At 41.4% G+C, this 17,545-nt stretch overlaps 1 protein-coding gene across 4 annotated transcripts in view; it reads left to right on the top strand.

Annotated features, from left to right (window-relative positions):
- Positions 1 to 11,660, top strand: part of STON2 (stonin 2) — a 144,754-nt gene extending 133,094 nt beyond the window's left edge. For all 4 annotated transcript variants that reach the window (XM_042990272.1, XM_042990271.1, XM_042990270.1 and 1 more), the window contains 3 exons: positions 2,059 to 3,897; positions 9,465 to 9,667; positions 11,224 to 11,660. In XM_042990272.1, coding sequence (XP_042846206.1) covers positions 2,059 to 3,897; positions 9,465 to 9,667; positions 11,224 to 11,307 — 2,126 coding nt within the window. In that variant the 3' untranslated portion in view covers positions 11,308 to 11,660. The remainder of the gene's footprint in view (positions 1 to 2,058; positions 3,898 to 9,464; positions 9,668 to 11,223) is intronic.
- Positions 11,661 to 17,545: the final 5,885 nt, after the last annotated feature.

Genomic DNA, 17,545 nt, shown 5'->3' with positions numbered 1-17,545 from the left:
TGCAACCCCAGTTGTCTAGGGAGGATCAGTTACTGTTCCAAGGAAGTGATTGTATTTTACTCCGGGCCACACTGTTCCCTTTAGCCTTCATTATGATAACAGTAGTAGTTGTTGCAGTAATAGTAGTAATAAGGATAATGATAATGATGATAAATAATACATAAATCCTACAAACCTGGGTTTTCTTGACCCCTTTCCCTTCATTTTTTCAGAAAATAAAGCACACATCTACAAAAGTGTATTAATGATTAATTTGAAGGGAAGTCTCATTTTTAATTTTAAAATGCTTTGAGGGACACCTGGGTGGCTCTGTCAGTTAAGCACCTGACTTCAGCTCAGGTCATGATCTCACCCAGGTTCATGGGTTTGAGCCCCACATCGGGTTTTGCACTGACAGTGCAGAGCCTGCTTGGGATTCTCTCTCCCCTCTCTCTCTGCCCCTCCCTCACTCTCTCTCAAAATAAATTAAAAAAAAAAAAAAAGATGAATGACAAGCAGCCATCCCACCACATGTAATTCTACTTCCATTTATGTGCAGCATTACTAATTTGGTTTGATCAGATATGATATTCGTGACAGTTAAGGGAAGTGGTCAGAAAACTCAACTACTTGACTCAACCACTGAGCATCCATTTCTCTTTCATGCCAGATTACTGGAAATAGAAACAGTGGGTAAAGTGGTGGCAGAGGTCCCCCCTCGACATTTCTCCAGGAACAGAGTAAATAGAACTGCTCCAGTGCAAACTCTTTTCTCACTTAGTCACTCAACAAACTTTTACTGAATATCTACTGGATGCCAGACACAGATTTGTTTTCCGTGCCACTCCTTCATCAGAATCCACTCCTTGCTAAAGTCTTCACTTTCCCCTCCCTTCCCACAGTCCCCACAGACACACAGGGTCTTGATGCTGACTGAAAGGTTTGGATCTTTCCCTTATGGAAACTCGAGTCCTGCCTCCCCTTCCTTGAAGGCCCTGCCAGGGTGGAGTTTTATTTGTAATAATACTTTTTTATCTGCATAAAATAAATAAACTCCAAGATGGAAAAGTATTTTAGAGAAAATAGAAGAAATTATAAGTATTTCCTCATGTTATTGCATACTTGTAAACATTTTAATGGCTGGGTGTTATTCTATTGTGTACCTCGGTTTCTTAACATTCACCCAAAGCTTCGTTCACAATTTAGATTTATTTCCTTAGGGAAGAGTTACAAAGTTATTATTTATGCACATTTGCAAGGCCTTAATACAAATGGCCAAACCACTTTCAGAGAGTTTGTAGCAACTTAGAGTCCCATTAAAGGTCTATTTACTGTTCATATCATAGTACCCTTACCTTCATTGAGGAGTAAAAACTTTAAGAATCTTCACTGATTGTTTTTAATCTGCATTTTTTTCTTATTTCCAGTGAGATTGGACATTTTCACATGCTTATTAGACATTTTTAGTTTCTCTCTCCTGAGCTGTCTGTATGTGTCCTTTGTCTGTATTTCTATTGGAGTTTTTATAGCCTTCTTATTTACCTGTATGACCTTATTCAGGATGTTAACACTTTGTTTTTAATATTTATTGATCACATTTGGGCAAATTCCCCCCAATTACATTATTTGTAATCATATTATCACTTAGAGCAGATAACTTGTCTTGTCTAATGAGATCAGCTTTATATCATTTTATGTAGGAGGTGGTTTTCAATGTCTAAGAATTAAGAATGCATACTTTATAGCACAGTAAAAAAAAAATCTATTCTAGAAACTTCTATTAAATAAAGGGAGAATGTATAAGAGTTAAACTGCAAGGGACCTTGGGCCTATCAGTGCTTCTGTATTGATAGACCTATTTGTATTCTTACTGCATTTGATGTGTGGCCCCTTTGGTGTGCTTATTACAAAATTATGAGATTCTGTGCCCAGACTAGCACTTGAGACAGGTAGTGAGCTGCTTTTGAATTTATCAGATTCCAGATAAAATTCTACTCATCCTTCATTCCCATACCTCAGTTTCCCGTACTTGTAGAGGCCCTGAATAGCAGCCCTCATAAGCTCTCCTTTTTCTTGCAGACAGTTCTTCCTCACTCCAGGAAGATGAAGAGGTAGAGATGGAGGCTGTCAGCTGGCCGGCCAGTAGTCCAGCCACGAATGGACACCCTGCAACTCCAGTGACTTCTGCTCGTTTCCCCAGCTGGGTCACTTTTGATGACAATGAAGTCAGCTGCCCTTTGCCACCAGTCACCTCTCCCCTGAAGCCAAACCCACCACCTACTGCATCTGTGATCCCAGATGTATCTTATCACTCAGCTGGGTCATTTAAGAAGAGGGAACGTCCCAAGAGCACATTGATGAACTTTTCCAAAGTTCAGAAGCTGGACATTTCCTCCTTAAACCATCCGCCTTCCATAACCGAGGCTCCACCTTGGAGGGCAACCAATCCTTTCCTGAATGAGACTCTGCAGGATGTACAGCCTTCCCCCATCAACCCTTTCATTGCTTTTTTTGAGGAGCAGGAGAGACGCTCCCAAAACAATTCCGTTTCCAGTGCCACAGGCAAAAGCCAAAGAGATTCTCTCATTGTCATCTACCAAGATGCCATCAGTTTTGATGACTCAAGCAAAAACCAGTCACACTCTGATGCTGTTGAAAAACTCAAACAACTCCAGATTGATGATCCTGATCACTTAAGCAGTGCGACACTACCAGATGATGACCCGAAAGCCTGGATTGAACTAGATGACCACCCACCTGGTTCAATGCTGTCCCAGCCCAGGGATGGATGGCCAATGATGCTAAGGATCCCTGAGAAGAAAAACATCATGTCGTCTAGGCACTGGGGACCCATCTACATCAAACTGACAGACAGTGGTTACTTGCAGCTGTATTATGAGCAGGGTCTAGAAAAACCATTCCGTGAGTTCAAGCTGGAGATCTGCCATGAAATTTCGGAACCCCGGCTCCAAAACTATGACGAGAATGGCAGGATCCACAGCTTGCGAATAGACCGTGTCACCTACAAGGAGAAGAAGAAATACCAGCCCAAACCTGCTGTGGCCCACACAGCAGAGAGGGAACAAGTGATCAAGCTGGGCACCACCAATTACGATGACTTCCTCAGTTTCATCCGAGCTGTTCAGGACCGGCTCATGAATCTACCAGTGTTGTCAATGGACTTAAGCACAGTGGGCTTGAACTACCTTGAAGAGGAGATTACTGTGGATGTCAGGGATGAGTTCTCTGGCATTGTGAGCAAGGGAGACAACCAGATTCTCCAGCACCATGTCCTGACACGGATCCACATTCTGAGTTTCCTCTCTGGGCTTGCAGAGTGCCGCTTGGGCCTCAACGATGTCCTTGTCAAAGGGAACGAAATAGTTTCCCGGCAGGACATCATGCCGACCACCACCACAAAGTGGATCAAGCTCCATCAGTGCCATTTTCATGGGTGTGTGGATGAGGATGTATTCAACAACTCACGGGTTATTCTGTTCAACCCTTTGGACGCCTGCCGGTTTGAGCTAATGCGGTTCAGGACAATATTTGCAGAAAAGACCTTGCCTTTCACACTCAGGACAGCAGCGAGCATCAATGGGGCAGAGGTGGAGGTGCAGAGCTGGCTGAGGATGTCAACCGGCTTCTCCTCTAACCGAGACCCTCTCACCCAGGTTCCCTGTGAGAATGTGATGGTTCGTTACCCCGTGCCCAGTGAGTGGGTGAAAAACTTCCGCAGGGAAAGTGTCCTGGGGGAAAAGTCTCTAAAAGCTAAAGTGAACCGGGGGGCAAGTTTTGGTTCAACTAGTGTATCTGGCTCTGAGCCTGTCATGAGAGTAACTCTGGGAACTGCCAAGTACGAGCATGCCTTCAACTCCATTGTGTGGAGGATAAACCGACTGCCTGACAAAAACTCAGGTAGGTACAGGCTTCTCTTCTGTGAAAACTGCCACATGGTTACAGAAGAGCAGGGGTCCAAGTTCCACACTCTGTTCCCCTATGAAGTGTTGGTTTTTGTTGGGTGACAAATGGTAATGGAGGAATGGGACCAGAAAATCAAAAATACTTGTGCGGAGTAAGGAACAAACGTGAATGACCCAGTTCACAACATGTTCTCACCCCTTTGTTATCATGCTTCTTCCAGAGAACTCTGCATTATTAGCGGGTTGAGCCACTAAGCACGTTTCCAGGGCAGCTTATGAGTTTGTATTCTTTTCTGACTCATGTAAGTATTGTATGTGGAAGCTGTTTCCAGATCCTAGCAGGCTTCTGGGTTCTGAAGAGGTATCTTTCTCAGTTAGATTTAAGATTCCAGTCACCATGTGCAAGATCTGTCAGTCATAACATCTCCAACTCGGAGTTGGGATTTGAGGATGCAGGAAGAGGAGAAATGGCCTCTGATGAGACTGAAGATCCAGCCAGGACCAGAAGGTCCAATAGGGGCTGAAATTCTGTCAGACAAAAAAACCAAATCAATAAAGGAAGGTATGTTTGAATTACACAAAGAAAGCAAGCTAACCAGCCCTAGCTGGCTTGCTCACGGCTATCAGGGGTGCTTTTGTGCTTGAGTGAGCACAGAAGGCAATGACTTTCCTCAGGGGTCCAGTGAATTTAACCAAATGACAAAACTAGGGAGTGATCCAACTAGTTCTAATAGCCCTATTTCTTAGAGGAAGTCCGAGTGACTCCAATGACAGGCAGTAAGCTCATGATCCTGTGATCCTTTAAAGCACTTCTCTTCTTGTTTATAATAAACTGTGCCCATCTGTTAACAAATAGATATCCGAGCCGAGCAAAAGGAGTAAAGTTTAGAAAAACTCTTGACGGAAATGTCCTTCTCTTATGCAGATATTCTTCCATTCTACTATTAAATCCTAGTGGTGTGTTTATAGAGTCTTCATTTCCTGTTCTGAAGGTGGAGTGGTCCTGTCATCGTACCCAAAATGTATCGTGATGTGATGGCAAGAGGCAGTATGATCTGGTCACCTCCCCAAGCAGTCCAGGGGGGTGGAACACACCGGGGCATTCTGTGTCAGACACTGGGTGTAGCGGTGCAAAATGAAAAGACAATTGGATCTCTGTGTTTGAGGCTGGGTTGGCCATCCCCCACCCCCCTGCCATTTCTAAACTGACAGGATTTTTAAAAACAAAGTCTTCCTCTCTGTGCTTGCATATTCCTTTCTCCTGGTCAGCACTGTATTCTCCTAGTGATAGCACGGTGATCTCCACCTCAGCCATGGGGCCCACCTGAACTGACGGAGGAGAGGAGAAGCCCTGAACTGTCCTTTGGCACAGAAGCCCCTGAGAAGAGAACTGAGGTGGTAGGAAGCAAATTACTGTTTAACCTGCTGGAGACTTGACATCAGAAAAGACAAGGCCTCAGGTTTATGTTTATCGGAATGCTTAGCTCTTCAGTTTGTTACCTATGGATTCAGATAACTTCATTATGGGATTACCGAGTTTTCAAGCTGGAAGGGGCCTTGGGAATAACTTGATTCAAACCTCTTCATTCTACAGATGAGAAAATTAAGGACCGAGAGTGACATGACTTATCTGAAGTCACAAAGCCACATCCAGGGGTCTTTTCTCAATACCACAGCTGCCTCTTAGTAGAGGACACCAAATAGACACAAACATGAAGTAACTTCCTCTAAGGGAAGAGAGATTTTCAGTTTTCTCAATGTGTACACCTCTATCTCATTTGCTTCAAAGTTCTCTCTCTCAAATATTTAAAAGTACTGTATGAGGAGTTTTGGTTATAAGCAGCAAAAACAAAACGAAACAAGATTGTTGGAGGATAGCTCCGAGCGCTGAAGGAAAGGCTGGAAGGGTTGAATGAGCAGGCATAGAAAGGATGGCTCTTGAAAGCAGAGCTGTGAGATGCCTCCTCAGTCCACAGCTATTGGCATAAATCATCACAAGCCGTTTTCTGTCAAGAGTCAAGGGGAAGACAGCGCATTTTGACTGACACGACCTCCAAAATGACATGCAGTGCTGGGGAAGATTATCTCCCAAAGCAGAGGGAGGGGGAAAAGATTGTTACCAGAAGAAAGGGGGGAATGGATGCAGGACACGGGTAAATATAGGTCTTCAGCAAACATGTTCTTTAATGCTTTCCCAGCAGGTGAGTGTTCAGTAGGCTCAAGGCCAAGTTAATGAAGCTTATATATTACAAATGTATTTCCTGATTACTGGAACCTTTGTGAAAGATTTTTGAAATCCAGGACAGCATAAGGATATTTGGGAATGTTTCTCAGTTAAGCTACCCCCTCATCCCTGCTTTTGTTATTCATGGTTATGCATTTTTAATAGCAACCCCCCACCCCCACCCTGGCAAAGGGCTTCTTATACTACTCCTGACCAATGGTATATTTCTGGATCTGTTCAGGAAATTGATAACACCCTTTTCTGGCAACTCAAGGCACATGGAATCTGAAGTAAGTCAGAGAGCAGGTTCTTAGCGTTGCTGGTGTTCCCTGGGACCAGCTCCTCCTGTCCCCATCCAGTGTGCCCTCCATGAAACCACCGAATTGATGATCTATTAGTAATCATCCCTTTTCTGAACTCCTCTATCTTGGACTTCAGAGAGCCTTGGGAAAGTGCCTTTTACAGGTTATTTTCCGTAATTCTCACACCTCTGTTTACAGTAAAGGGGGCCTCAACCTCTGCGTGCTTACTTCTACCGGCAGTGGCCCTGTATCCCTAACTTGCAGCAGGCAGGACAGTCAGACCACAGGCAGCACGGGTCTGTAGGTCTGTACCCCTGGCTTTGCTGGCATCTGAGGCTGTAGTCACAGCGGGCTTGTCCCAGTCCCAGTCACCAAAAGACTAACAAGCTGCCACTGGAGTCCAACGTGGCCTGAAGTGGTGGGCCTAGCGCAGCTGTGTGCGTGTACAGTCATCCCCTCCCCACGCCCCCTGCCCCCCCACCCGCACTCTTCGGGGACCCTTTCACCCTGACCCCAAAAGCTTTTCTTAATCCTAGAAGGCACCAGAACAAGTCCTACTGCTTTCCCAGATCATCTGCCAGGAAACAAAGCATTCTGTCCTGCATAGGTAGCTTTCTTCGCTGGAACTCCAGTTCTCTAATATTAGACCAAGAGAAAAGCAATTTCAATATAATTTACCTTTTATGGAAAGTAGAAATCTAAATTTTAAATTAAATTTTCTTGGTTTCATCAAGGAAGATGACAAAATGTGTGGGTTCACATAGTTCATTACCATAAATCAAACTGTACTAGCTTTCAGAATTGCATATCCCTATCTGTCCCTCAGCCTTATACATCGTGGGCATCCATTAGTGGACACCTGGAATCCAGAGGGAATACTGCTTTCATAGGGTTTGCTGTGAATACACTTTGGAAGGTGAGAGGAGGCATCTGCTTTGTGGAAAGTAATGATTTCTCAGTATTCTGACAATGTTTAAATAAGGGTAACGGGGTAAAACTGTTGTTGAAGTTGCCATTGAATTAAAGTAAACTCTGTGTACTTCAGAGTGATCTAAATCTATAGCAATATATTGAGAGGAGTTTAGGACATAATTTGGAATCTGTCAGATCTGAGTTTTATTCCCAATGCTGCAATTTAGTGGCTGTAAGACCTCAGGCCATTTACTTAAACCTCTCAGAGAAATCTTATTTTCCTCATTTACAGAAGAGGATTATGAATACCTAGCTCATTAAGATAGAAATTAGATAATGCTTTTAAGTGTTTAGCAGTCTCTGGCCTGTAAGAAATGCTCAGTAACTGAAAGCTGTGTAATCACAATTGTAATTTAAAATAAATCACCTGGGTTCATTTTTAGATAATATAATTTTTACTAACATATGTATCAAATTTAAATTTCTTTCCTAGAAACCAGTGCAAGTTTCTCAATTTCCCAAAGTATTACTCTTTAGAAATAACCACTGAAATATGTTATTTGTGAAATAGAGCAAAACAAATACTTCACTGCGTGATGTTTTCCTTGGAGAGCGGGTGTGTATGTCCTCACTCTCCGAGATTAAAAAGTCCTGTCCAGACCAATAAAAAAAATTGAAATTGTTTATTTGGGGAAGCTCAGATAACTTAGGACTCTTGCTGTTACATAACAAAGTCAAAGCTGTGTCACGTTGTTTATCCATGGTGAGTTGTTGTATGGGGGTTCTTACAGCTCACTTCTCTACTCATGTCACCCTGCAAAACCTGGTCTTGAGATGGGAGACCATGAGGGTGGCTGTGACTCAGACAAAGTGGCTAAAGCACTTTGGAGACTGACTGCTTGGGTTCAGTTCTCATTCTGCCACTTTGCAGTTCTGACTGGGCGGCTCGCTTTACCTCCCCGAAGCCTTGGTTGCCTCATCTGTAGACTGGAATGGCTGTGACCTCAAGGGATTGTTATGAAGATGCGGGGAGAGGGTGTGCACACAGCAGCTGGGACAGTAAAGGATGCTCAACAAACAACGATGCTTCAAAGGTTATAGTCACAGAACTAAGCTCTCTTTTCACTCAGATAGCTAATAACGGTCCTCAAGTTTTTCAGCCACGTACAGTAGAACGAACCATAGATTTGTAGAATTAAAGAACAGGAAAGGACTGTGCCTTGCATTGACCTACCTCCATTTCCCCACTTCCCAAATCAGGACTTGAAGCTGGAGAGAACAAGGATGTGGGTGCAAGATTTCTGACACTTAGCAGGAAAGCTAGAAGTCATACTCGGTGTCCTGTTGGCCTGTGTTCTACCCAGCATACCATGTGCTTCCTTAATGCAAAGCTGTTGTTTATAAGGGCTTCATCATTTACGTGTGCCATTTACCCACAGAGACATTCCAAAAGCATCTTTGTAAAAATATGAGCTGATTAAGATGATTAAGAAAATTCATCTTCTGGGTGCCTAGGTGGTTCAGTTAGTTAAGTCTACAACTTTGGCTCAGGTCATGATCTCGCGGTTTGTGGGTTCGAGCTTCGCGTTGGGCTCTGTGCTGACATCTCAGAGCCTGGAGCCTGCTTTGGATTCTATGTCTACCTCTCTCTCTTCCCCTGCCTTGCTCGCACTCTGTCTCTCTGTCTGTCTCCCTGTCTCTCAAAAATAAACATTAAATTTTTTTTAATTAAAAAAAGAAAATCCATCTTTCAAAGGGAATTAATTACTTTGCTCCACATGGCTGTCATTGATGCTCTATTAGGTGCTTAGTGCTGATCCCTTTTATTCCTTCCTGCCAATTTACAGCCTCTATTACTTACTATTTGTGTTGTGTTCCCATTATCACCCTGACCTGAGTGGGTTTTTCAGGCTGTGGGTTTTATTGCTAGGATACAAGGCTACTGTAATCAGAAGGGTCTGAGGCACAGGCAGTGTGATTTCTGTTGTAAGTCCTCCGCTCAGCATTGGACCCTCGGAAAGACTGCCTGGTGCTGAGCCTCCTTTGCTATTGAGTGGCTCTTTTGGCCTCTTCTTCCATGTCCTCCCCAAAGAACCTAATGTCTAAATTCTTTTCCTTTCATAGCTTCTGGTCACCCACACTGTTTCTTCTGCCACCTTGAACTTGGCTCTGACCGGGAAGTGCCTTCCAGATTTGCCAGTCACGTGAATGTTGAGTTCAGCATGCCCACAACTTCTGCCTCTAAAGCTGCCGTAAGATCCATCTCTGTGGAAGACAAGACTGATGTCAGGAAGTGGGTCAATTATTCTGCACACTACAGCTACAAGGTAGCCTCGGGAGGCGTCTGGCTAATGTTTCCAGGTCCATTTGTTCACCCCCTTCCCCTCCCCTGTCTTGTTCCCTTTAGCAGTGCCTGCCTTGAATGCAGGATGTTCTCTTACCGCCTTAGAGAGAGGTACACCATGCATAGCTGTGGATGAGTCTGCTCTGATTTGAATGAATAGTCTCACTGGTGGGCAAGAGAAAGGTTGGGAAAAAATAAAGAGGTGAATGAAAGAGGAGAGTATAATGTTTTTCAGTCATCATGAACAACAACAAAAGAGTCATGGGATAAAGGAATTAGTATTACTCATTCATAATATATGTTGCAGAAGTTGTGAACTTGAAAGTGGAGGGGAGTTCAGGAAAGTGCTAACCCAAAGCATGTATTTCATTCAGCTTCAGAGTTGGTGAAGTAGATCTGAGTAAAGTCAGGACACCTATGACCTGGTCACTGGGCTATACCAGGACAAAATTCAAAAGCCAAGCAAGCTTCTGTAATAGTAACAGGATCAGGGCTGTGGAAGGAGGAAACGAAGTTGGAGTGTTCTGATATAAATAGTGATTCTATCTTCAGGCATTGGAAATTCAATAGCAGATTAAATGCCAAAGATAGAAAATGGGGGTTATTGAAGAATTATTTTGCAAACGGTTTAATAATTTTTTTATTCATAACAATATCCTTAGTTTTTCAAGGTTATTTATTGTTCTTCAATGTTTCCTTAGTTGTGTGATCTAAAACCTTAAACTACCAAAAAGAACACATACTCCATCTTGTGGCCAGGGAAAATATAGCACTTTCATCAAGCATGACCCTCATCTGTTTTTTCTTTAATTGTTCCCTTCATCATAAATATCCAAAGTGGTGAAGAGAAGAGCAGTTTTAATTATGAAACTCTCTAGCTTGATAGATTTCCTTTCTGACTTGTCAAAGGCTTCAGCGTGTGTCACTTTCAAGGCAAGATGAATTTATTAATCCCTTCATAGTTGTAGCTGCCGTATTTTGCAGGAGACACAGGAAGAACTATAAACACTAGAGTACTTAACTTTGGAAAGAGATAAAGTAATGGAGAGTATAAACAGCCAGATGGAAAGGAATTCAGTCATTTTGATAAACTTTTGTGCTTGCCTGCTGTATACCTACATTATTGGAGTACAATAGTCAACAAGGGCGTACCCCTGTCCTATGTAGCCTGTGGTTGGGGGGCAGCCGGGCAGGTGTACCAGGTACAGTGGAAATATGCCCAGGAAGAACGCCTCACTCTACCTAATGACTTGGGAACATGACTCAAGGTGACCTTTGAACAACTATGCAAGACAAAGAATAAGAATTTTCCAGGTGGACTGTGAGGAAGGGGGATTCCAGAGCAAGCAAAGAGCATGTGCAAAGAGATAATCCTAATATACTCAGGGCCAGTATCTTCAGTATGGCTAAAGCCCAAAACATTAACAAAATTACAGGGAATCTCAACGAGCGTGGTGAGGTATTCTCTTTGAGATTATTTATTATTGGGATGTTTTTCTCCTCTTTCTGATATTTCTCTCCAACTTCTATTCTTGGCAGGTGGAAATTGAGCAAAAAAAGAGTTTGAAGCCAGACTTTGAAGGAGATGAAATGGAAAATCCCAAGGAGTGTGGGGTCCAGTGACAAAGCCCTACTGCAGGGGGCATGACCCAAGTTCTCATGAATAGCTGAAGTTCAAGTCAGTACCTACCATGACTACTCCATGTTGGGAACAGTATTTTGGACCTTCCTTTTGTAGTTACCTGTATTTTAACAGGAAACCTTGAGGTGGTTGCTTTGGAGAGACCCTGATATGCCTGATGATGCACCTAGTTCACCTGACTTTTGGGGCTTATTGTCTAATTAAGCCTCCTTTTCTTCACTCTGCTTATCTCACAGCTGTTGGGTGTGGTTTGTTGTCACTGTTGGAGTCAGGAAGAGAACCTTCCACGTGAGTGTTGGCCCCATTTCCTTCTGATGTTCATCTGTCACTTACATGATTTTCTAGAAAACACAGTCTTGAGAAAGTTCATTCAGAATCCACCTCTGTCACTCCCTCTAGAAAAAGGTTCAGAAGAGGTGAGGTACAAAACACATTTCCTCTTTGGGTCTACTAGGCTCTTTGTACATGTCTCCATTCTTTAAATGTTAACACTATGCAACAGAAGTTTTCAAGACGTTTCCCTCCCAGTTCTGGATGGTTTTGATTAAAACACTTTTTCCATCTCTCTGTTCCCAGGGTTCACCACCCTGAGTCACAATAAACAATGGAAAAAAGGCACAATAGGATACTTTTTTATTCTGTGATTAGCCCCACATTCTGCAAAGGGTGGCTATTGAAGGGAAAGCAAAACTGAGCTGATTTTTCTTCATTCTGGGGAAAAGGGCCATTAATTGTAACATAATATTCAATTCAGGAGACAACTTCAATCTCAGAGAATTCCCAAATTCACACTGAAAAATACAGGCCATTTCTGTTTCTGAAACAAATGGATGGATATATATACATATATATATATATATATACATATGCATATATACATATGCATATGTATATATATATGTATATATACACATATATATACATATATATATATACACACACACACATATATATGTGTGTATATATATATATGTATGTATGTATACCTCAGGCATTTGTCAGGGCATTTGGGAGCTCTTTTTATACCTCAAGCCTATAGACAGTTGCATGTCTCTTTAATTCAGACTTTACAGGAAGTATAAGTGGAAAAGATAATTTTAAAAGCTGTTTTAAAACTAAGCTTTTAGTATATGAGCTCTCCCCCCAAATTCAGAGTTTGATAATTACAATATTGTAACAGATCTAAAAGGCGGAAGACTCTAGGGTAGAAATGGGGGAAAGGCCTATTTTTCTAATGTTGGGAGCATTAAATCTGATTCCAAAAGTCTGGGACACTCGATCTTCTTTCCCTTCATATGTTCCTGCTTATATTCTGTACTTCTACTTCTTATTTCTATCTTGGTGTCTCCTTACCATACAAGGAACGATATTGGCCATCCCAAAGGGAATACCTGCTCAGCAGCTTAAAGGCCGGTTCTATCTGCCTTCTTCTCCTGTGAAGAATAAAGTAAGGGGACAGAAAGCATACCTGTAAGATTTGTCAGATGATACAGAGAAATAAATGATATATCCAGTCTCAACTGGAAGATTTGGGATTAATTTATCCAGTGAATTTTCACTGAATTGTAACTACGTACTGACACTAGAACATAGACATCATTACCATTTTTTTTTGAAATACCTGAACATAAGACTGAAACTAAAAGGATAAAATTCAGTAGGCATTAACAAGACACTATATTCTGAGTTGCTTAAACACTATATTCTGAGTTGCTTAAATACAACCTTCTAAATACAGAGTGGTGTTACCTATGTGTGTGTTGACAGGAAGGTTGTTGAAAAGTCATGGTTTCACAATGGTTCCTGTAGAAATGTTTTCTTAGGGAAATAGGACTTCAGTTTGAATTAGGAGTGTATGGTGACTATCACAAAGTTAATGCATTCAACCTGTGGTAACAGAAGCCCAGGGAGCCCTAGATGCTGCACTGGTCAGTCCACATTTGGATGGAGGGTTGGATTCAATTGTAGATACTATGTTTTAAGAGAGACATTAATCAGTTGTGTCCAGAGGCAGGTGACCAGGGTTGTGAAGGGTCTAATTACATAAGGGACAGGGGAATAGAATAGGAGAGAATAAAATAATATAGCTGCCCTGAAATTTCCATTGAGTTTTAAAAAGGGAGAAGAATAAGACTTACCTGTGTAACTTCAAAGGGCAAAAATAGGAACAAAGAGGAACTTTATAGATAACAGATGTTTGCTTCAACATAAGAAAGAATTTTCTAATAAGAGGTTCTAAATGTGGTGGTTCTAAAGGGGAAAAGACTTGTGTAGTAATATTTCCTATTGCTGCAAATGCCCAAAGGTTAAAATAACCATCCATCCCAGATGCTATGAAAGGGGCACTGGACTTGGGCTAGATGGCTCCCAAGATCCCTTTTGCATATAGGCTAATCTCAGTAGTAACTCTCTAACTCTAGTTGTTTTCTCCTTGATAAGTGGTTTTGTAAACTTTGTGAAATACATTGGGATTTCCTGAAGGTCTCTGTCAAGTGAGGCAGAGCCCTTCCCCTGTTGTACGAAAGGCACATGAGATTCCTCACAGAAACATCAAGATGCACTAAAGAACTGGCAAGGTGAAGGTCATTCTGACACCTTCCTTACCCAACGTTAGCACCTGCGCACCCTGTCAAGATCTCTGCCTCACCTGCCAGCATCACATGTGTGCTGCCTGTTGGACGATTTTTCCCCATCTTAGTTAATTCTCATTGCCTTTGTGCTTTTACGTGGATTTTTTTTTTTCTTTCAACCAAGGGTTAGGAAAATCCTTTCCATGCTATCTGCATTCAGCAAGCAAATTATTATTAATAATAATTTTTTTAAAAAAACCTACCACCTTGATGTCATCAAATTTGCTTTCCCACTACTGTTTTCGGGAAACTGATTATGGGTAGCCTTTGGGACTTTGGGGGATATAATACTATCTATTTTTAGGCCTAGTGTTATGTGAATAGCCTACATAGAAAACACAGGCAAATTACCTTTTTGGTGTGCAGATGTGCAGATTCTTTTACTACCCTGGACCTGGATTGTGTGTATGTGTGTGGTCACAAGTAGTCCTTGTCTATGTTATCAATAATGTGAAGATATTAAAAGTAAATTCACTTTACCAATACATAGTATTACTATTAGAACATAAATTAGATGTCACATGATATTAAGAGCTATGCTTTCTTTTGAGTCTGATGGCTTGCTTTGTGACTTTATAGTAAAAGAGGATAAGAAATGTACTTGTTGTGATATGTCAAACAAGAGAAGCTAAGGTATTTTGTGGTGGGCCATTAAACCCCCTTTGCCACTCTTGTAAACATAATACTAGTTATTTTTTCTCAAAATTTTATATTTCACTTAAATATCATCTGGACTTTTTTTTTTTTTCATTTGGTTCTTTCCCCGCTCTCAGCATTCCTGCATTATTGACAGGATTCATAACCCTTGAGAACATTTTTTTTAATGCAATATATTTCTTATTTGAAATGGGAGCAATTTCTATTCAAATCCAGTGGGTGAGAGCAAGAGTTTATTTCCTTAGATATTAAAGTCCCCAAGAAATATGATCCATGATGGCAAGGAATATATCTTATTCTTTATGTTCAGTACCTAGGAGAAAGCTTGGGAAAGGTTTCAGCCACCTTAAATCCTTGCTGATAGGACAAACATATATTAGTGAAATAAAAGGAAATTATTAGGGGGTGCCTGGCTGGCTCAGTTGGTAGAGCATGCACCTTTTTTTTAGATTTATTTTATTGATTTTGAGAGAGACAGTGTGCAAGCAGGGGAGGAGTAGAGACAGAGGTAGAGAAAGAATACCAAGCAGGTTCTGCTCTGCCAGCACAGTGCCCAACAGAGGGCTCGATCTCACGAACCATGAGATCATGACCAGAGCTGAAATCGAGAGTTGAACACTTAACCAACTGAGCCACTCAGGCGCCTGGAGCCTGCAACTCTTGATCTCAGGGACATGAGTTCAAGCCCCATGTTAGGTGTAGAGATTAATTTTAAAAGAAAGAAAAAAAGAAATTATTAGGTATTTAATAAATGTTTGTTAAACGCACACTCACCTGAAACTCTAAGAAACTTAGCCCTTACTTATCATCAAATACTTCTATTAAAATAAGCAAGCAAGCTTTATTTCCTGAAAGACTTAATTTTTTTTTTTATTCCTGCTTCCACTGTCAACAATGACTGTCAGCACATAGCCTTCACGTGCAGCTGAATTTAAACTACAGTTTTTCTCACTCATATTGAAAAACATTTTTGTGCCCAAAATACAGTAGCACAGATGCTACCCATGAGTCAAGATTATTGATTCAGTTTTGTTCCTTCAAGTCAGACATGTCTTGCCCATTTGAATAGTCAGCAGGAGGAGAAAGCTTGGCCAATCTTGGTGTGCTATGTCTTTGGTTTCCCCACCATTAACTACTGACTGGTGTTACTGTGTTTTGTCACCATAGGCAGATGGAGGACTGAGATGGTAAGGATGAAACTCGTGAAATTAAATCATGATTTCAGAGCTGCTTTCAATCTCTTTATGAGGTTAGTTGTGGGAAAGCACAGGATGATCTGAAATTGTTTAAAAGCCTTGGGAATATTAAATTAATTTCAGTAGGAAGCATTGCCACCTAGCCTACTTTTAGAATTCTCCCACTTGGGACTGGTAACTTTAATGGTTCTCCAGATGATGATCGTAAGTGAATTCTAGCATATCTAGAGTTTTAGGTCATGTGAAGAATGCCATTTAACAGAAAATTCAAACAAAACTGACCAAAAATGTCCACACACACACACAAAAATCACCTAGTAAACAAATCATCTTTAACAACTTATACCAAGTCCCATTCAAACCATGACTGCTCTTTATATAAAAATAGTCATCTCATTCTCCCCAAGTTTTCAAGATGTTTTCTAAACATTGCCGATGTCTGCCAATTTCCTACAAGTCACCATTTCTCCATCATTTCTTAATTGTGCTTTTTGTAAAGGAAACTTGCATTGGGTATTGTGACTTATATTTATGTATTTAAGGAATTAAAAAGTAAACAAGATGTAGAAAATAAATGTATCAGTAATATTTTCCCACATATTAACTCAAAGAAGAAATACGGAGTTTTACATTTCTTCTAGTGTGCCTTAGCAAATCTGACTGAGAGTCTCATCTTTTTTTGTTTGTTTGTTTTAAGAATTGGGAGAAAAATAGGGGCGCCTGGGTGGCGCAGTCGGTTAAGCGTCCGACTTCAGCCAGGTCACGATCTCGCGGTCCGTGAGTTCGAGCCCCGCGTCGGGCTCTGGGCTGATGGCTCAGAGCCTGGAGCCTGTTTCCGATTCTGTGTCTCCCTCTCTCTGTGCCCCTCCCCCGTTCATGCTCTGTCTCTCTCTGTCCCAAAAATAAATAAAAAACGTTGAAAAAAAAATTAAAAAAAAAAAAAAAAAGAATTGGGAGAAAAATATATCTCTGAACTTGCAATTCCAAGCCTGTACAGATAGAAACTATCCATAGGAAGGTGTTTGGTAGTGTCTACAGAGAGGCAAATAATACTGGGTAATGAAAAGCCACAAAAGAGCAGACTTAAAAATGAGAATTTCAACATGAAAAGATAAAGTGGACAGAGGTGACAAACATCACTAGCCACCAAACTTGAACTAGAGGCTATCCCTTAAAAGTAAGGGACAAATAAAAGGTTATGCAGCAAGGATAAACAAAATGATTTCAGTTCAACAAATGTTTATCAAGTGTCTACTCTGGTCAAAGTGCTGTGCTATCAGCCAGCTTCCCTAAAGGGAGGTAACGTCAAAGCCAAGGACACTGAGAATTGTTGATGTGAAGTCATCAGAGGGAGTGTACTTTATCAAGGGAAAATTGGGGTTTCTATGACTCTTTGAAGGACATAGTCATGGAGACAATCACCATGTGAAGTAACCTGCTCTTTTCCCAATCAGGACTCAGTAACCTCACCTAAAAAAGTGAGGAAGCTGGACTAATTGTCCCCTTAGGTCCCTGCCCACTTCAGTTTCATGGATTATTTTATAAAATATCCTTTGGTGCCACTGTCAGTGATACTTCATGTCATGGGTGCTCTTCATATAGTCTTAAGAACCAAGAAATTTAAAATTTGAAGATTGGGAAAATCAGCTGGCCCATCTTTTTTCTTTTCCTGTCTTCATCCCTTACCATCTGCCCAGACAACAAACACAGTCCTCTATTATGTAATTGTGTAGTTG

This window comes from Panthera tigris, chromosome B3 (assembly GCF_018350195.1).
Source record: "Panthera tigris isolate Pti1 chromosome B3, P.tigris_Pti1_mat1.1, whole genome shotgun sequence".
NCBI classification, from domain to species: Eukaryota; Metazoa; Chordata; class Mammalia; order Carnivora; family Felidae; genus Panthera; species Panthera tigris.
The sequence above is the reverse complement of the archived record's forward strand: the minus strand, read 5'-3'. Positions and strand labels throughout refer to the sequence as shown.